This window comes from Mobula birostris, chromosome 12 (genome assembly GCF_030028105.1).
Source record: "Mobula birostris isolate sMobBir1 chromosome 12, sMobBir1.hap1, whole genome shotgun sequence".
NCBI lineage: Eukaryota > Metazoa > Chordata > Chondrichthyes > Myliobatiformes > Myliobatidae > Mobula > Mobula birostris.
Genome location: NC_092381.1, coordinates 22,508,214 through 22,529,446, shown reverse-complemented (window position 1 = coordinate 22,529,446; position 21,233 = coordinate 22,508,214). Strand labels below are relative to the sequence as shown.

Here is a 21,233-nt window from a genome sequence, read left to right as displayed (position 1 = left end):
AGGTATGGCTTTAGTTCCTGCTGTTAGCTAATTCTCCCATTATTGTTAGCATAGTTAGCTTGGCATCCATCAGCCACCTGAGAGGCCTTGATTTGTTCAAGCAATACTTCCCTACATAACATCCAACAAGATACTGAGGATCCAAGTAACCCAGATGCTCAAACGTTTTTAGAAATGTTCCCACAGACCGCCAATGAAATTTACACCTCTTTAAAATTTGCAGGTTTGATTTCAGGAGAGTGCCCAACAGGTTTCAAAGCATCTCCCATGCTGCACTGACAATAATTAGGCATAATTAGGGCTCCAGTGAAATTTAATCATGCCTTACACCACAAACAAAAAAATCTCATTTTCTTTAAAGCATTTATCCCTTCAAATGCTGTCTGAATCATAAGCATTTTCACAATTTACTCTTATAGCCAAACTGTCATCTCTCAAGTCCACAAAGAACATGACTAAAGTTGTCCCCAATTCAATTCCAGCAGGACACTGACCTCTGACTCTTATACTAGATTCAATCACAGGGTCCTAATTAATAAAGTTGTGAACTGCAATTTTTACTCATGAGCACTTATTTTAAAATTTAACCATGCTGATTCAACAATGCTGAAAAAGTGACAAAGAAATGAACAACAGTTTTATCATCTTCTGCACAAGACTTACTTCAGAGCACTACAAAGTTCAGACACCTGCTGATGTTTGGAATCCTGTTCTTCATAGGCCTTGAAAAGTTTGTCTTCTGCTTTGGTCAGCTCATCTGTAAATGTCATCTTCTGTTTCAATAACTCTTGCTCCAGTTTAGAAACCTATTTCATAAATATAAATGTCCTTTATTACAATATTATCCCAGAGAGATGCTTCATTAAACAGGCGTCCTTATAAAAAGTAGTTGTATACAATCACCTCTCCCTGAAGAACTGCCTGGTGGTCTTCTAAGTCTCCAATCCTAGCTGTCCCTTGCTGTAACATTTGTTGGTAGTGCTGCAGTGTCTGCTGCTGTTGAATATTCTGCTCATTTGCTTCCTTTAAGTTGTGTGCAGACATCTTCAGCTCTTTCTGGAGGCAATGTACCTTCAAGACAAAAATCAGGAAATCTCCACTGCCTCTTAAAGTTTTCATACACTGGTCCTGTTCAACACTTAATGAAACTGTATGGTACCTCAAAAGTTAAATACTCTATATGGATTCTGTAATTTTGCACCCAAAATACTCAGTGGCCACTTTATTAGGTGCCTCCTGTATGGTCGTGGTCTTCTGCTGCTGTAACCCATCCACTTCTAGGTTCGATGTGCTGTGCATTCAGAGATGCTCTTCTGCACGCCACTGTTGTAACGCATGGTTATTTGAGTTACTGTCACCTTCCTGTTGACTTGAAATAGTCCGATTCACATTCACCCACAGAACTACCACTCACTGGATATTTTTTGTTTATCGCACCATTCTCTGTAAACTCTAGAGGTTGATGTGCATTTAGATCCCAGGAGATCAGCAGTTTCTGAGATACTCAAACCACATCATCTGACACCAGCAGTCGTTCCACGGTTAATGTCATTTCGATCACATTTCTTCCTGATTTTGATGTCTGAATAACTGAACTTCTTGACCTTGTCAGTATGCGTGCAGTGCATGTACTGAGTTGTTACCACATGGTTAGCTGGTTAGGTATTTGCATTAATGAGCAGGTGTACAGGTATACCTACGAAAAAGGCCACTGAGTGTATATTACCTCATGTTTTCCCAGAATTATCTATAGCATTTATCTATCATCCTGCTTGCTTCCTCCCTGAGCACCTGTTTTACAATTATTATAGTTTGTCAGATGCCTCAATTACCACCAGAAATATGGTCAATACTGATTACTGAATCCAGAATGGCTACATTGAATGAGCATTCCACGGTCTTGAAATATGACAGTGGTGGTTAAGAGGTTGGTAAAAAGACACAACCATATAAGGGTGGAGGAAATCATAGAGTCATAGAAAAGTACAGCACAGAAACAGGCCCTTTGGCCCATTTAGTCTGTGCCAAGCCATTTAAACTGCCTACTCCCATTGATCTGCACTGGGACCTTAAGCCTCCATTCCCCTACCATCTAGGTACCTATCCAAACTTCTCTTTAATGTTGAAATCGAGCTGGCATGCACATGATCATGGATAGGCGGAAGAGATTTAGCTTAATTTGATGTCATGTTTGGGCAGAAATTGAGGTATGAAGGGTCTATATCCCTGTGCTGTACTTTTCTGTGTTCTAAATCAAATATTAATAGCATTTGTGGTTTACGCATTTCTTCAGATTTGCAGAAAGCAATCAAACACCTAGGTTACAGATGTCTACAATCATAAATAAATGATACTCATAAGAAATAACAATAAATATGATTTGAATAACTTATATACTTATTTTACTCTCTTCCTCTGCCCTTTCCAACTCAAGCCTGCATGTTAAGTACATTTCTTTCAAAAGATTCTTGGCACCATTTTCCAACATTGCCAAATTTATTAACCTAGAAAAAGATGCACATTGTCTTCTTGGCAAGAGATCAGTTGGGCAAGACAAATAAAATGAGAGAAAAGCTCTTTTGAAAAGCTTTGAATATCTAAGTGGATATTATAAATGGTTATAGACTATACTTGTCTTTTCTTAAAGACAACACTTTAGAGAAACTCTGCATGCTTTTGTACAAGTGTTATTTTGTGTCATTTTTTCAATTACTACAATGAGGAAAAATGCCAGTGTAAGAATTTTTTAAAACTTTGATATTTGGTTTGTTGATTGCAAGATGACAATAACTAATTCTTTTAGCTAAAAGAATGCTTTATTCAGCAGTATGGTGTAAGTTAAGTTTACCTCTTCTGATTTTTTCCTCAACTTTTTCTCTTGTTGCTCCCTGTTTTTATCAACTTGCTGCAGTTGCATTTTTAGTTCCTCATTGCACTTCGCCAGTGCAGTTTCCAGTTCTTTAACCTGTATATATAAAAAAAAACTGTACAACTGATAAAATATTTAAAACTTTCTATGAACTATTACTGGTCCCGGAAACAGAAATTGCCATAAAATGGTCACCAATTTGAAGATCTCACGCTTAGATTTAGACATATATTCTCAAAAAAATGAAAGAAGATACATTCTACAATATCAAGCTGCTAAATTATTATAAATTGAAATTTACAAACTTTGGAAGTTTCTTCTTCTACTTGAGTTTGCAAGGTTTTTAATGCTGCATCATTTCTTTCATTCTGCTGCTTTGATTCCTGCAAGCATGAATAAAGTCAGTTAGAAATTAAATTAACATGCAAAAATGTTTTCAATAGAACTGACAGACTGATAGAAACTATATGCTTCTACGCTAATCTAGCCAAATACAAGAATATTATACTTTTTTGGGCACGTGGCCAAGCGGTTAAGGCATTGGACTAGCGACCTGAAGGTCGTGAGTTCGAGCCCCAGACGAGGCAACGTGTTGTGTCCTTGAGCAAGGCACTTAATCACACACTGCTCTGCGACGACACTGGTGCCAAGCTGTATGGGTCCTAATGCCTTTCTCTTGGACAACATCGGTCTCGTGGAGAGGGGAGACTTGCAGCATGGGCAACTGCTGGTCTTCCATACAACCTTGCCCAGGCCTGCGCCCTGGAGAGTGAAGACTTTCCAGGCGCAGATCCATGGTCTTGCAAGACTAACGGATGCCTTTACTATTTGGCATAGAGCAAATATTTTTAATGTTGAATATAAATAAGGGTAAAATGAAAGGGATCATCTTCACTCAGAGGGTGGTCTGAGTGTGAACAAGCTGCCCCGAGAAGTGGTGGCTGTGGGAAAGAAGAGGGGGGGAGAAAGAGGAGGAGGGGGGGAGAAAGAGGAGGGGGGGAGAAAGAGGAGGGGGGGAGAAAGAGGAGGGGGGGAGAAAGAGGAGGGGGGGAGAAAGAGGGGGGGGGAGAAAGAGGGGGGGGGAGAAAGAGGGGGGGAGAAAGAGGGGGGAGAAAGAGGGGGGGAGAAAGAGGAGGGGGGAGAAAGAGGAGGGGGGAGAAAGAGGAGGGGGGAGAAAGAGGAGGGGGGAGAAAGAGGAGGGGGGAGAAAGAGGAGGGGGGAGAAAGAGGAGGGGGGAGAAAGAGGAGGGGGGAGAAAGAGGAGGGGGGAGAAAGAGGAGGGGGGAGAAAGAGGAGGGGGAGAAAGAGGAGGGGGAGAAAGAGGAGGGGGGGAAAGAGGAGGGGGGGAAAGAGGAGGGGGGAGAAAGAGGAGGGGGGAGAAAGAGGAGGGGGGAGAAAGAGGAGGGGGGAGAAAGAGGAGGGGGGAGAAAGAGGAGGGGGGAGAAAGAGGAGGGGGGAGAAAGAGGAGGGGGGAGAAAGAGGAGGGGGGAGAAAGAGGAGGGGGGAGAAAGAGGAGGGGGGAGAAAGAGGAGGGGGGGAGAAAGAGGAGGGGGGGAGAATGAGGAGGGGGGAGAAAGAGGAGGAGGGGGTAGAAAGAGGAGGAGGGGAGTGGTGCAGTATTAGTATCTTTTGTTGATACCTCCTTCAACTGGAAGATGATGCCTCTAATCATTCCTCTAATCTACATGAGTATTTCCATAACTTTCTGTTTTTAGTTTAAATTTACAACATCTACAAATAGTTCTATTAGTACCACTGGTATGCCTGTTTATTGGCTTTGGGAGTTCAATGGTTTTCACAATTTTGCCAACAGAGCTGCATTTAATTACTGAGTAGTTTTGGTCTTTGAACCACATTTTCACTCATGGAAACAGACAGATTTCTTTTTGGAATGTCCATTCTACCACCAACTGTTCTAATGACATTTTCCTTAGCAAGGCAGCTTTATTTATTTGCTTGTTTACTTATTATATATTTTGATTTGTGGTACGTGGTCAAGACTTGTTATCTGAACACAAAAGTATTTCCGTGTCTTTACTTTTAATTTAAAACCAAGAAAAAATGTAAACCATAATTACATTGTCAGGCCTAGACTCAGGTCAGAGTCATAGAACACTACAGCACAGAAACAGGCTGTTGGCCCTGTGCCAAACCATTAATCAGGCTAGTCCCATCGACCTGCACCCGGACCATAGCTGTCCATACTCCTCCTATCCAAATTTCTCTTAAGTTTTGTAATCGAACCTGCATTCGCCACTTGAGCTGGCAGCTTGTTCCACACTCTCACCAACTCCTGAGTGAAGATGTTGCTGCTCGTGTTCCCCTTAAACATTTCACCTTTCACCCTTAACTTATGATCTCTAGATGTAGTCTCACCCAACCTCAGTGGGAAAAGCCTGCTTGCATTTATTTCTGGTGAACGCAGCAGGCCAGGCAGCATCTCTAGGAAGAGGCACAGTCGACGTTTCGGGCAGAGACCCTTCGTCAGAACTAATTGAAGGAAGAGCTAGTAAGAGGTTTGAAAGTGGGAAGGGGAGAGGGAGATCCAAAATGATAGGAGAAGACAGGAGGTTTTTTTTCCCCCCCTCCACCTTTTCCTTCTCCCTGGGCCTCCTGTCCCATGATCCTCTCATATCTCTTTTGCCAATCACCTGTCCAGCTCTTGGCTCCATCCCTCCCCCTCCTGTCTTCTCCTATCATTTTGGATCTCCCCCTCCCCCTCCCACTTTCAAATCTCTTACTAGCTCTTCCTTCAGTTAGTCCTGACGAAGGGTCTCGGCCCAAAACGTCGACTGTACCTCTTCCTAGAGACGCTGCCTGGCCTGCTGTGTTCACCAGCAACTTTGATGTGTGTTCCTTGAATTTCCAGCATCTGCAGAATTCCTTGTGCTTGCATTTGCTTATTGGGATACAGCATGGAATAGGCGCTTCTGGCCCTTCAAACCACGCCACTGATTTAATCCAAGCCTAATCACAGGAGAATTTACAATGGCTGATTAACCTACCATCCAGTGTGTCTTTTTATGGACTGTGGGGTGGAAGCTGGAGCACCCAGAGGGAACCCACGCAGTCATGGGTAGAACTTACAAACTCCTTACAGGCAGTGGTGGGAACTGAACCCAGATCACTGGTACTGTAAAACATTGTGCTAACCACTACGCTACCATGCTGCCATTTACCCGATCTCTACCCCTCATAATTTGCTATACCTCTATCAAATCTCCCCTCAATCTTCTATGTTCTAACATATTTAACCTTTCTTTATAACTCAGGTCCTCAAGTCACAGCAACATCATTGTAAATTTTCTCTGTACTCCTTCAATCTTACTTACATCTTTCCTGTAGGTCAGGGTGAATAAGGATGGCAGATTTCCTTCCCCAAATCAGAACAGTAAATCAGATGATACTGATGCTCTTTTTCACCCCCATAATATAGTAGCATGAAGTAAAGCTTAGGGGAAAGGAGTTATTTTTATAATTCTCAAGGTCTTTGATCAAAGATATAGTTACTCATAAATGTGCAAATGCAAAGTCCACAGCAAAACCATTACTAGGTCTAGACAGATACTGCCTCACTAAATTGGTAATGTTGAGACCATGTAAGACTGATGGTTATTGATATTCACTCAGCAAGTATATCAGGATAATGGATTAAAGTGGAGAGATGTAATTTAATCGAGTTACGGAGAAGCTAAGTGATGAATGCTTTAATGTTTTCCAGTATTCAACAAACATAATGGGACAGGAAAGTACTAGCTGATCTTTCCACTGGTGGCCACTGGAGAAAAGCTTATGAAGAGAACAAGGAATCATCTGAAAAATTTATGTACTTCCATAAAGGCAGGAAAGCCCAGCAGTGAATGGCTTGAAGTAACAGTTGTAAAACAAATACTAGCAATTCAATTTCATGAACATCCATAATTTTAACTTTAACAACATATCCATGAGCAAAGTCTCATTTCAAATAAAAATGCAATTTTCTGACTTACCAGCAATGTAGCTAGATGTTGTTGACATCACAATATTCTGAAAGCATTGATTTAGGCAAAAATCTTTTCATAAATTTAATACTTATCTAATCCCTAATAGATCTAAACTATTAAAAAATATATATATTTTTTTAAACTTGCCTGCCCGGTTTCTTCAAGTAGGAATTCCAATGATTGAATTCTGCTTTCCTTGGCATAGATGTCTGCTTGAAAAGTTGAGATTGTTTGCTTTTGTTTTATTGTCTGTACTTGTTCCTCTTCCAGTTCTCTTTTGAGCTTTAAAAAAAACAGCAAAGGGAAGAAAGTACTGGCAGGAATTGACTATAGATATAGCATTATGCAGGACCCTGAAGTGTACAATACAAGAATACAATAATTATGGAGCCTTTAATCAAATTCCATCTTTAAGGACAAACCAAATCAGTAATAATAGCGTGAAAGATTAATTCAAGGAGTATAAAGGAATTTTTTTTGGGAAAGAAATTTGAGGAACTAATAGAGCAGGGGTCTCTAACCTTTCTTATGCCATGGATGGTATTAAACAACGGGTCTGTGAACTCCAGATTGGGATAATACAGGAACATAATATTTTAGATTTCGAATTGTGTAATACGAAAGGGTCATTTGGGACCTGATGCTTCCTAGGAAATGGTGATCAAATCATAACATTTATACAGATTTCAAGAGTGATTTATTTCAATTTGAAATCAGAACTTAAATCTGAATAAAGCAAATCACTAAAGTATAAGAACTGAGTTAGCCATGATAGATTGGGAGATCATATTAAAAGGAAAAAAAACGGTAAACAAACAATGGCTAACAAAACAAAAACATGATTTTTAGGTAACACATATTCCTTTAAAGCTTAACAAAAAGACAACAGGAAATGCGGTCTAGCCCTGCTATCAAGAAAATTTAAGCAGGGCATTAATAAGAGAAACAGAACAAATGGTCTGGGCTGAATCAGAGATTCAACTAAAATTAGTATCAGTAAAAAATTAGTGCTGTAGAAAGGACTGAAAGCCAATAAATACATATATCGGTTGGAAAAGGTCAGTAACTTTAACTGCCTTGACGTTATCATTCCAGAGGATCTGTCTTGGGTCCAGCACCATTGGACCCAAGACAGATCTTGGATACCATTACAAAGGCATAGCAGCACCTCCGCTTTCTTACAAGTTTGCAAAAATTTGGCATATTATCTAAAACTTTGTTACGTTTCAATAGATAAGTGGTGGAGAATATACTGTCTGATTGCATCACAGCCTGGTATGAAGATATCAATGCCCTTGAATGCAAAAGCTTACAAAAAGTAGTGGATACACTCCAGTCCATCATAGGAAAAGGCCTCCCCGACATTGAGCACATCAATAAGGAGCACTACCACAAGAAATCAGCATTCATCATCAAGGACCCACAGGTCATGCTTGCTCCTCGCTGCTGTTATCGGGAAGGAGGAACAGGAGTCTTAGGTCCCAAACCACCAGATTCAGGGACAGTTATTACCCCTCAACAATCAGGATGCTGAACAAAAATTGATAACTTCACTGATTCCCACACTGATTACACAACCTACAGACTCACTTTCAAGGATTCTACAACTCATATTCTAAATATTACTTATTATGTTTTGTTTTGGCATTTGCACAATTTGTTGTCTTTAGCAAATTGGTTGTTCAAGCCTCTTTGCTGTGCGCAGCTTTTCATTGATTCTATTGTGTTTCTTTGAATTTGTTGTGAATGCCCGCAAGAAAATAATCTAAATGTAGTACATGGTAACATGTATGTACTTTGATGATAAATTTGTTCTGAACTTTTACACTTTAAATACCTAGGACCTGATGACCAACAAAGTAAAGCTTCAAAAGAGGGGTCTATGGATATAATGATTGCAATGGCTGTCTTCTTCCAGAAATCCATACGTTCCAGGACAGTTCCTTCAGTGGAAAGCAGCAAATGTAATCCTGCTACAGAAAAAAGGAAGAAAGGAGAGAAAAACCAGGAACTATCGTCTATTTAGCCTGGCATCAGTACTAGCAAATAGCTCAATCTGTTATTATGGAACTTTAAAAAAAAATACATTGAGCTGAGTCAGAGGATTTAAAAGAAAGAGAATTTATCTTTGACAAGTCTTATGAATGTGTGCATTTTTAACTTTCAGAAGGCCTACAAATTTCCACACAGGAGGTTATGAACTAAGATTAGAGCATATGTGATTGGAGATAATATACTGGTAGATTGGGGATTAGCTAACAATTAGAAAAAAAACAAAATGAACCTTTTCAGGTTGGGAGTTTGAAATGAGTGAGGTGCTACGGGCCAAGCTGTTCACAACTGTTCACAATCAGTGATATAAATCTAAACAGAAAATTCTGCAGATGTGAAAGAACACCCAGATGGTATGTTGCCTCCCAGGTGCCAGGGTCAGGGAGTCTCTGATCGGGTTGATGGCATTCTAAAGGGTGAGGCTAAGCAGCCGTAAGTCTTGGTACATAATGACAGAAATAACACACTGTAGGTAGAAAAAGGGAGAAGGTCCTGAACAGAGAATTAGATAGAAAGCTGAAAAGCGGGACCTCCGGGGTAGGAATCTCTGGATTGCTGCCTGTGCCACGCACCAGTAAGAGTTTGAGTAAGGTGATTTGGCAGACTGGTGAAGGGGGCAGGGCTTCAGATTTCTGGATCATTAGGATCTTTTCTGGAAAATGCAAGACCTGTACAAAAGGGATGGGTTACACTTGAACCCAAGGGAGACAAATACACTTGTGGGCAGGTTTGCTAGAGCTGTTGGGGAGGGTTTAAACTAATTTGGCAAAGGGAGTGGAAACTGAAGTGATAGGGCTGAGGATGAGGCAGTTGGTGTAGTGTGTGGTGAGACTGTGAGGAAGGACAGATGATAGGACAAAATTGCAATCAGTGGGATGAGTTGCAATGTAACGTGGGAACAAAATTTTAAAAAAAGGAAGATGAATACAGGACTTAAGATGTTATACGGAATAAGTAGCTGATCTTGTAGCGCAGTTAAGAGATTGTCAGGTATGACATTGTGGGTACCAAGTCATGGCTCAGAGAAGATTATAGTTGGGAGCTTAACATTCAAGGTTACACATTGTACCAAAAGGACAGGGAGGTAGACAGAAGGGGTGGGGTTGGTTAAAAAATAAAATCAAATGCTTAGAAAGAGGTGACATGGGATTGGAAGATGTAGAACCCTTGTGGGTATAGTTAAAAACCTGCAGATAAAAAGACCCTGATGTGAGTTATATACAGACCTCCAAACAGTAGCTTGGATATGAGCTACACATTACAATCGGAGATAGAAAAGTCATGTAAAAAGGGTAGTTATGATAGTCATTGGAAATTTCAACATGTAGGTAAATTGGGAAAATCCAGTTGATGCTGGATCACAAGAGAGAGAGTTTATAGAATGCCTGTGGGATGGCTTTTTAGAGCAGCTAGTCATTGAACCCACTAGGGGAATGGCTATTCTGGATTGGGTGTTATGTAATTAACCAGATTTGATTAGAGAACTTCAAGGAACTCTTGGAAGAAAGTGATGATGATATTACTCACCCCACAATTTGAGAGGGATAAACTAAAGTCAAATGTATCAGTATTATAGTGCAGTAAAAAGACTTAGAGGAACGGGAGAGCAACCGGCCAGAGTTGATTGGAAGGGTCACTAGAAGGGATGACGACAGAACAGAAATGACTGGAGTTTCTGAGTGCAATTTGGAAGGTGCACAGAAGAAGTACTCTAAAGGCAGGATGACACAACCATGGCTGACAAGGAAGTCAAAGTCAACGTCAACATACAAGACAAAGAGGGCATATAATACAGCAAAAATTAGTGAGACATTAGAGAATAGGGAAACCTTTAAGATCAACAGAAGGCAACTAAAAAGGCCATAAGGAGGGAAAAGATGAAATGTGAAATTAGGCTAGCCAATAATATCAGAGGATATCAAAAGTTATTTTCAAATATATAAAGAGTAAACGAGAGGGGACAGTAGATATTGGATCTCTGGAAGATGACACCGGAGAGTAGTAATGCAGGACAAGAAAATGGCATATGAACTGAATAAGTATTTTGTGTTAGTCTTCACTGTGGAAGACACTAAATAGGCACATAAGAACTACACCTCAGGTTTCTGAAAGAGGTAGCTAAAGAGGTTGTAGTGGCATAAGTAATGCTCTTTCAAGAATCAATAGATCTGGCAGAATTCCAGAGGACTGGAAAATTACAAGTGTCACTCCACTTTTCAAGAGGGGAGGGAACAAAAGGAAATTAATTATAGGCCAGTTAGACTGACCTCAGTGGTTGCGAAGATGTTGGAACTGATTGTTAAGGATGAGGCCTCTGGATAGTTGGAGGTACATGATAAATCAGGCCAACATCAGCACGGTTTACTTAAGGAGAAATCTTGCCTGACAAATCTGCTGGCGTTCTTTGAAGAGAAGCAAACAGGATAGATAAAGGAGAATCAGTGGATTGGATTTTCAGAAGGTCTTTGACAAGGTGCCACACATGAGGCTGCTTAACAAGATAACAGGCCATACTATTACAGTAAAGATACTAGCATGGATAAAGCAGTGGCTGATTGGCAGGAGGCAAAGAGTGAGAATAAAGGGGTGCTTTTCTGGTTGGCTGCCGATGACTAGTGGTGTTCCACAAGGGTCTGTATTGGGACCACTTCTTTTTATGTTATATGTCGATGCTTTGGATCAGTGGTCCCCAACCACCGGCCTGTGGACCGGTACCGGGCCGTGAGGAAACTATATGATTTGGCGATATGAGTCAGCTGCACCTTTCCTCATTCCCTGTCACGCCCACTGTTGAGCTTGAACGCACGTGAGGTCATTAGCCGCGCGTCATCCATGTCAGCGCGGGAAGGAGATCAACTCCTCGAGCTCGCAAATGATGGCGGGCTGAAAAGTATGTTTGACATAATATCTCTGCCGGCATTCCGGATCAAAGTCAAGGCTGAATATCCTGAGATAGTCAGGAAAGCACTGAAAACGTTGCTTCCATTTCCAACATACCTCGCAATGAATGCAACGAAAACTAAATTGTGGATTAGACTGGACATAAGGAACCCCGTTCGAATATCTCTGTCTCCCATCACCCTTCGATAGGACCGTCTTGTTGCAGGAAAACAAGCCCAGGGCTCCCACTGATTCAACGATATTGGTGTGTTGTAATGATTTTATATGTTCATTCAGGGAAAATATGTGCTGTGTGTTTAGTATCCAAACTTTACTTAAAATGTTATGATGCTATTGACTTATAAGTGACTTATATAACCATAGAACAATTACAGCACAGAAACAGGCCATCTCTGCCCTTCTAGTCCGTGCCGAACGCTACTCTCACCTAGTCCCACCGACCTGCACTCAGCCCATAACTCTCCATTCCTTTCCTGTCGATATACCTATCCAATTTTTCTTTAAATGATCATATCGAACCTGCCTCTACCACTTCTAATGAAAGTTCGTTCAACACTTACTTCAAGCTCCCCTGTCCTCGCCTGATATTTGATTTACCACTATATTCGTGCGAGGAAAATATGCGCTGTGTGTTTAATATTAAATTTGTTAGATAAAACCTTTTAGAAACGAAATTGAATGTATTAGCAATTTATCACCTATATTCCGGTCGTGATTAACACCCCCCACCCCACCGACAGAATTGGCAAAAACATTTGTAGAGAAAATTCGGCATGTTACATGTACGCGCATGCGCACTGGTGCCCGCACATGGCCTCATGGTCATTGTAGTCTTAATCGGGGTAAACTCAACGTATATGACTGCTACTCTTGTCCGTCGGCAACCCTACCCACCCCCCCACCCCCCCCGCCCCGGGCTGCCGATCTGCCGGTCTGCAAGATTATTGTCAATATTAAACCAGTCCGCGGTGCAAAAAAGGTTGGGGACCCCTGCTTTGGTTGACCCAATTGGTGGCTTTGTGGCCAAGTTTGCAGACAATATGAATTTAGGTGGAGGGGTAGGTAGTGTTGAGGAAACAGGGAGGGTGCAGAAAGACTTAAGACAGATTAGAAGAATGGGCAAGAAATGGCAAACAGAATATAGTGTAGGGAAATCTATGGCCATGCACTTTGGCAGAAGGAATAAAACTGTTGACTACTTTCTAAGCAGGAAGAAAATTCCAAAATCTGAGGGGCAAAGGGGTTTGGGAGTCCTCGTACAGGATTCTGGGAAGGTTAACTTGCAGACTAAGTCGGTAATGAGGAAGGCAAATGCGATGTTAACATTCATTTTGAGAGGGCCAGAATATAAAAGGAAGAATGCAATACTGAGGCTTTATAAAGGTGGCAGTTGATAGGTTCTTGATTAGTCAGGGCATAAAAAGTTAAGGGGAAAACGAAATGGAAAAGAGAATGAAGTGTAATGTAAACATGAGGAAATCTGCAGATGCTGGAATTTCAAGCAACACACATAAAAGTTGCTGGTGAATACAGCAGGCCAGGCAGCATCTCTGGGAAGAGGTACAGTTGACGTTTCGGGCCGAGACCCTTCGTCAGGACTAACTGAAGGAAGAGCTAGTAAGAGATTTGAAAGTGGGAGGGGGAGGGGGAGATCCAAAATGACAGGAGAAGACAGGAAGGGGAGGGATGGAGCCAAGAGCCAGACAGATAATGGATGGGGTACGAGGGGGAGGTGAGGCATTAACGGGAGTTAGAGAAGTCAATGTTCATGCCATCAAGTTGGAGGCTATCCAGACGGAATATAGGGTGTTGTTCCTCCAACCTGAGTGTGGCTTCATTTTGACAGTAGAGGAGGCCGTGGATGGATATATCAGAATGGGAATGGGACGTGGAATTAAAATGTGTGGCCACTGGGAGATCCTGCTTTCCCTGGTGGACAGAGTGCAGGTGTTCAGCGAAACGGTCTCCCAGTCTGCGTCGGGTCTTGCCAAATATATAGAAGGCTGCATCGGGAGCACTGGACACAGTATAACACCCCAGCTGACTCACAGGTGAAGTGTCGCCTCACCTGGAAGGGCTGTCTGGGGCCCTAAATGGTAGTGAGGGAGGAAGTGTAAGAGCATGTGTAGCACTTGTTCCGCTTACAAGGATAAGTGCCGGGAGGGAGATCGGTGGGAGGGATGGGGGGACAAATGGACAAGGGAGTCGTGTAGGGAGCGATCCCTGTGGAAAGCAGAGTGGGGGGGAGGGAGGGAAAGATGTGCTTAGTGGTGGGATCCCGTTGGAGGTGGCGGAAGTTACGGAGAATTATATGTTGGACCTGGAGGCTGGTGGGGTGGTAGGTGATAGGTAGCCAATCTCCCTCCTAGCACTTATCCTTGTAAGTGGAATACATGCCCTTAACACTTCCTCCCTCACTACCATTCAGGGCCCCAGACAGTCCTTCCAGGTGAGGCGACACTTCACCTGTGAATCAGCTGGGGTGATATAATGCGTCCGGTGCTCCCGATGCAGCCTTCTATATATTGGCGAGACCCGACGCAGACTGGGAGACCGTTTTGCTGAACACCTACGCTCTGTCCGCCAGAGAAAGCAGGATCTCCCAGTGGCCACACATTTTAATTCCACATCCCATTCCCATTCTGATATGTCTATCCACAGCCTCCTCCACTGTCAAGATGAAGCCACTCTCAGGTTGGAGGAACAACACCTTATAGTCCGTCTGGGTGGCCTCCAAACTGATGGCATGAACATTGACTTCTCTAACTTCTATTAATGCCCCACCTCCCCTTCGTACCCCATCCGTTATTTATTTATTCTTTTTTTCTCTCTCTCCTTTTTCTCCCTCTGTCCCTCTCACTATACTCCTTGCCCATCCTCTGGGCTTCCCCCCTCCCCCTTTCTTTCTCCCTAGGCCTCCTGTCCCATGATCCTCTCATATCCCTTTTGCCAATCACCTGTCCAGCTCTTGGCTCCATCCCTCCCCCTCCTGTCTTCTCCTATCATTTTGGATCTCCCCTCCCTCTCCCACTTTCAAATCCCTTACTAGCTCTTCCTTCAGTTAGTCCTGACGAAGGGTCTCAGCCCGAAACGTCGACTGTACCTCTTCCTAGAGATGCTGCCTGGCCTGCTGTGTTCACCAGCAACTTTTATGTGTGAAGTGTAATGTAACCAAGCTTCCAGATGATACTAAGCTGGTTGGCAGAGATGAGGAGAAACTGTTTTTCCCCCAGAGAGTGGTGAATCTGTGGAATTCTCTGTCCAGGGAAGCAGTTGAGGCTTCTTCACTAAATATATTTAAGTTTTTATATAGCAAGGGAATTAAGGGTTATGGGGAAAAGGCAGGTAGATGGAACTGAGTTTACAGGCAGATCAGCCATGAACTTATTGAATGGCGGGGCAGGCTCAATGGGCCGGACGGCCTACTCCTGCTCCTATTTCTTAAGTTCTTATGTTCTTATATGCAACAATGATTTTACAAATCTGAAATAAAAATAGAAAATGCTGGAAACATTCAAGTAGATCAGGTTTCCTAACCAGGGTTCCATGGAAACCTAGGGTTCCGTGGGTGATCGCTACGGGTTCTGCGAGTGATTATGATTTAAAAAATAAACATCGTTTACTGAACTTTGTGCAAAGCACAATGCTAGCGCTTGCAGCAGTGGGCAGTGACCTAGCTCCATATTGCTTTGGCTTATGGTTTTTAGTAACTTTACTATTCACCATTGTCAATAGATTTTCATGCTGTAAATAGTATTAATTAAAATCAATTTACGACCTTTACCTAAATCTACCGAGCCTACCTTTAGAAAAATTAAATCCCAATTTGACTTAAGCCAGTTATTTACCAGAAATTTATTATGTTTGGCTAATGAGTTTTTAACCTTTATAAAAAGGGAAATAAAGAGATTAATTTCAAGAAAGGCAAACCAAGCTTAACTACCTGTTTTTTTTTAAAAGCAAAGGTTGGCTAAAAATTCTCTACTCAAAAAAACATTGACAATTATTTCTTGATTATTATATCTACAACTTACTGATCATGCTAACATGCCATGGAGCTGTAGATATAATAATTTTTATGCAGAGGTCCCCTGAGACCTGAAAATTATGTCAAGGGTTGAGAAAGGATAGATCATAACCTCTTACATGGCCTACTGGGTATTTCTAGCATTTTCTGCTTTTGAAAAAGCTGTATGTTCTTTGGGGTTGCTAAGAACTTTACAGCAAACAAATGATAAAAATTTATACTTATGGTATCTACGAAGAAATGATAAAAACACACTATGCTAGCTGATACACAAACACAAAAACAAGTTGCAGAGGAATAAGTATATTGAACTTCCAGCAACACACACAAAATGCTGCAGGAACTCAGCAGGCCAGGCAGCATCTACAGAAAAGAGTAAACAGTCGACGTTTCGGGCCAAGACCCCTCATCAGGACTGAAATAAAAAGTCATGGTCAGAACAAGAAGGTGGGGGATGGGAGGAATAAGTACAAGGTGGAAGGTAATGGTGAAACTGAGAGGAGGGGTCTGAAGTAAGGAGTTGGGAAGCTGATTGCTGAAAGAGATAAATAGCTGGAGAAGGGGGAATCTGATAGGAGAGGGTAGAAGACCATGGAAGAAAGAGGAGGAGGAAGAGCTCCAGAGGTGAGTGAAGAGAAGGTAAGGAGATAAGGTGAGAGGGAAACGGGAATAGCGAAGGGGTTGTGCAGTTATTGGATGTTCAAGAAATTGATGTTCATGCCATCAGGTTGCAGGCTACCCAGACAGAATATAAGGTGTTGCTCCTCCAACCTGAGTGTTGCCTCATCCTGGCAGCAGAGGAGGCCGGGGATTGACATGTTGGAATGAGAATGGGAAGTGGAATTGAAATGGGTGACCACCGGGAGACCCTGCTTTCTCTGGCAGGGAGGTGTGTTCTACAGAGAATGGTGCGAGTAACAAAAAATATCCAGTGAGCGGCCGTTCTAAAGGAAAATATGCCTTGTTAATGAGAGAAGTCAGAAGAGAGTGGCCAGACTAGTTCAAGCTGGCAGGAAGACAACAGTAACTCAAATAATCATGTGTTACAACATTGGTGTGCAGAAGAACATCTGTGAGCATTCATCATGTTGAACCTTGAAGTGGACAAGATACACCAGAAGGTACAGAAGCTACCTAATAAAGTGGGTATTTTTACCCTGCCTATGCAGTGACTATAAAAGTATTCACCTTTTCTTGGAAATCATTTTTTATTGTTTTACAACTTTGCATCACAATGGATTTAATTTAGCTTTTTTGACATGATCAACAAAAAAACTTTCATGTCAAAGTGAAAACAGATCTCTACAAAGTGATCTAAATTAATTACAAATATAAAACACAAAATAATTGATTGCATACGTGTTCACCCCCTTCAAGTTAGTATTTAGTAGATGCAGCAATTACAGCCTTGAGTCTATATGGATAGGTCTCTATCAGCTTTGCACATCTGGATATTGCAATTTTTCCCCATTCTTTACAAAACTGCTCAAGCTCTGAGAGATTGCATGGGGATTATAAGGGAGCAGCCCTTTTCAAGTCCAGCCACAAATTCTCAATTGGATTAAGGTCTGTCCTCTGACTTGGCCACTCCATGTCATTAACTTTATTATTTTCAAGTCATTCTTGTGTAACTTTGACTTTTTGCTTGGGCCATTGTCTTGCTGGAAAGTAAATCTTCTCCCATGTCGCAGTTCTCTTGCAGACTGCATCAGGTTTTCCTCCAGGATTTCCCTCAATTTTGCTGCATTCATTTTACCCTCTACCTTCACAAGTCTTCCAGGGCCTATTGCACTGAAGCACCCCCACAGCATGATGCAGGCACCACCACGCTTTATGGTAGGGATGGTGTGTTTCTGATGATGTGCAGTATTTGGCTTACACCAAGCATAGCGTTTAGTCTGATGGCCAAAAGACTCAATTTTGCTTTCATTAAACCATAGACCCTTCTTCCAGCCAACTTCAGAATCTTCCACATACCTTCTAGCAAACTAGCCAAGATCTTATGGAGTTTCTTTTTCCAACACTAGTTTTCTCTTTGTCACTCTCCCATAAAACTGTGACTGGTGAAGCACCAGGGCAACAGTTGTATGTGCAGTCTCTCCCATCTCAGCCACTGAAGCTTGTAACTCTGCCCGATTTGTCACAGGTCTCTTGGTGGCCTCCCTCACTAGTCCCCTTCTTGCATGGTCATGATCTACAGCTTTCCACTTCTTGATGATTGACTTAACTGTACTCCAGGGGAATTTTGGCAACTTGGAAATTTTCTTGTATCCTTCTCCTAACCTGCTTTTCAATAACCTTTTTGCAGAGTTTCTTGGAGTGTTCTTTTGTCTTCATGGCGAAGGTTTTGCAAGGATACTGATCCATCAGCAGTTGGTCCTTCCAGATACATTGTATTTTTACCACAATCAATTGAAACATCTTGACTGCTTCTTCTTCTTCTTCTTGTTTAATGGCAGTTGGCAAAACAGCTTTAAGGTGCATTACCGCCACCTGCTAGGCTTCCGTCTTCAACCAAATACGTCCTGGAGTACTCTGCTTTAAACAATCCAGTTCAGCATGCAGATCTCTATTTACATCACTCTGTAATTGCAATTCCTTTTGTGAGTGCTGTATATGCTCATTAGATAGCAGTGCCGCAGACTGCTTTCCTTCCCTAATTTTTGTCACGTGGTTTAAATAATTGCATTATTGATTTCATCTGCATTATTTGTAAAACTAAAAGCTTCTTGTTTAAAAATATTAGTTTTCGCATGCTTAATTTAAAATTGCTGTTTTTCAAGTCTGCTATTTCCAAGCTTTCCTTTTCTTGAATCATAGTCTCTCGTTGTTTACTGAGAGCTTGAAGTTCTTCAATTGCTTACATGTTTTTATTTTGTAACCTGAATGTAGATAATCCACTTTACCCCAATACCTTTCCCTTTTGCAATTTTGTAATAAGTTCGTCCATTTTCAATCTCTTTCCGACCTACTTTAGTCAACCTAGTTCAACCTGCATATCTCTATTTGTTTCACTCGGTAAATGCAATTCCTCTTGCAAATGCTGTGTGCGCTCACTAGACAGCAGTGCCTCACACTGCTGTTCTCCCTAATTTTTATCACATGGTTTTCAAGAAATTGCATCATCTCAATTACATTGATTTCATCTGCATTATTTGTAAGACTAAAATCTTTTTATTTAAGAATATTAATTATCGCATGCTTAACTTTTAAATTTGTTTCCATGTCTTCGTTTAACAATCTGAATGTAAATAATTCACTTTGCAACAATTCCTTTTTTCTTTTTATAACTTTGGAATAATTTCCTCCATCTTTTAATCTGTTTTCCAAGTCACTGAATTTTTGACAAGTATCCTTTTCAGAAACCGTCTCCTTTAAATGCAGTACTGTTTCATCCAATCTCTTTTCCAATTCTCAGTTGTTCTTTTTGAGTACTTCTATTTGTTGCTGGAGTTCTGCACATTTACCCTGGGTTTCCACCATGTTTCTTGTATACATAAAATCCAAAGTTTTTCCTTAAGTTCTGATACATATTTCGTAAATTCTTGACCATTTGCAATAAGACTCCTTGCATTCCTGTGTGTGTGTATATATATATATATATATATATATATATATACACATACATACACACACACACACATACACACACACACTGCCATTAATATCTCGCCTCTCCTGCCTGTAAACTGTTTGATTCTCCATTCGGCGTTTCTTTGACTGCTTCCCACCTAAGCCCTGTAATACCAAGATATTTTTCTGCAGACTTGACAATAATTTTAATTTTTTCAGTTCTTTTGTCTGTTTGCACTGAACAGTTAATTGCACCTACCATAATCAGTACGAAATCCTTTCTACTCATTATTAGCTTATCCATATTTATCATATTACAGCCCTCACAGTTCACCAGTTTATTATTCCCTGTATTTGTTTGCTTGATAGCCTTCTCCTTTCCAGCATATGTTTTCACTGCCTCCGCATAGCTGATTCCTTGAGTTACTTTCAAATATTGTATCTCAGCATCTTTCTTACTATTAATGCACCCTCGGTAAGCTGCACTGTGTTCCTTGCCACAATTACAGCATTTCAGCCTGGCTCCCACTTCACATTTCCCGTATCCATGTTCTCTAGCACATCTCCCACATCTTTGTTTCCCTCTGCGGACCGCAGCAATATGCCTAAATTTCTGGCATTTAAAGCATCTTAAAAGTGGTGGTACATATATTCTGACCTCATAACACACATATCCTAAATCAACTTTAGTTGGCAATCTCTCCTCATCAAAGTTAATCATATCCAATAAACTATCACACTTTTTTCCATTTCTTGTAGCTTTCAAACATTTGGCCTCAATAAGTTTTGCTCCTTTTATGTTCTGTTTAATCTCGTCCATAGTAACTTTTGTTGGTATTCCCAAAATAACTCCTCTAGTCCACTTTCTGTTGTTGGGTATGGAGCATTGTACTTTCTTGCCGTCTATTTTATTTAATCTTATCACTTTGCCTTGCTGAGCACTATCCCAGCAAATAACTAATAGCGATCCATTTCATAACATTTTTGCTCTTTTGACCTCGCTTATAAGTTTGTTGATTGTCTTCGTGAAATGAATCGGGTTCCAGTCACCGAAAGACGCCCTGTCTTCGCTCAGTTTTATAATTGCTTTAATCTCATCTTCTTTCCATTGTTTTGCTATCCTATTTTGATCATCCCCTGACTCCTCAGAGTTCGATATCTCATACCTCTGTTTTCTTTTCTTACTCTTTCCACTCCATTCCTCTTTCCCGTCATCCTCCATCTCGAACTCACTCCACTGGTCCTCTCTCGTTGCCATCTTCCAACCACCCGTTCCCCAGCCCCATCTTGACTGCACACAGGTGATCTTCATTTAACTGATTGTCTTCTAAAACCAATTGGCTCCACCAATTGATGATTTGGTGTGTCATTCTAAAGGTGGTGGGGGGTGGTGAATACTTATGCAATCAATTATTTTGTGTTTTATATTTGTCATTAACTTAGATCACTTTGTAGTGATCTGTTTTCACTTTGACACAGGAGAGTCTTTTTCTGTTGATCAGTGTCAAAAAAGCCAAATTAAATCACTGTGCTTCAATGTTATAAGACAATAAAACATGAAAACTTCTGGGGAGGGGGGTGGTGGTGAATACTTTTTATAAGTACTGCAGCAGCACTATTTTCCTACCCCTTCGAGTTCTATCAGAAACACTATTCAAATACAATCAAATGAGATATTTAATATTCTGACAAACTATATAGTTGCCCAAATAGGACTGCAATAAATTTGTAACCCATACGATGGACAATGCAAAAAAAAGATAGAATTCTCAACAACAATGTAAAGCTACTGACAAGTTTCATAATAAATTGGCTTTTCCAATTAAAAC

At 41.2% G+C, this 21,233-nt stretch overlaps 1 protein-coding gene across 8 annotated transcripts in view; it reads right to left on the bottom strand.

Moving 5' to 3' along the window:
* The window catches only part of ccdc18 (coiled-coil domain containing 18), a 132,935-nt gene that overhangs the window by 46,798 nt on the left and 64,904 nt on the right, over positions 1-21,233 (bottom strand). For all 8 annotated transcript variants that reach the window (XM_072273455.1, XM_072273454.1, XM_072273453.1 and 5 more), the window contains 5 exons: positions 6,999-7,133; positions 3,175-3,252; positions 2,849-2,965; positions 904-1,071; positions 664-806 (listed from right to left, as the gene is read on the bottom strand). In XM_072273455.1, coding sequence (XP_072129556.1) covers positions 664-806; positions 904-1,071; positions 2,849-2,965; positions 3,175-3,252; positions 6,999-7,133 — 641 coding nt within the window. The remainder of the gene's footprint in view (positions 1-663; positions 807-903; positions 1,072-2,848; positions 2,966-3,174; positions 3,253-6,998; positions 7,134-21,233) is intronic.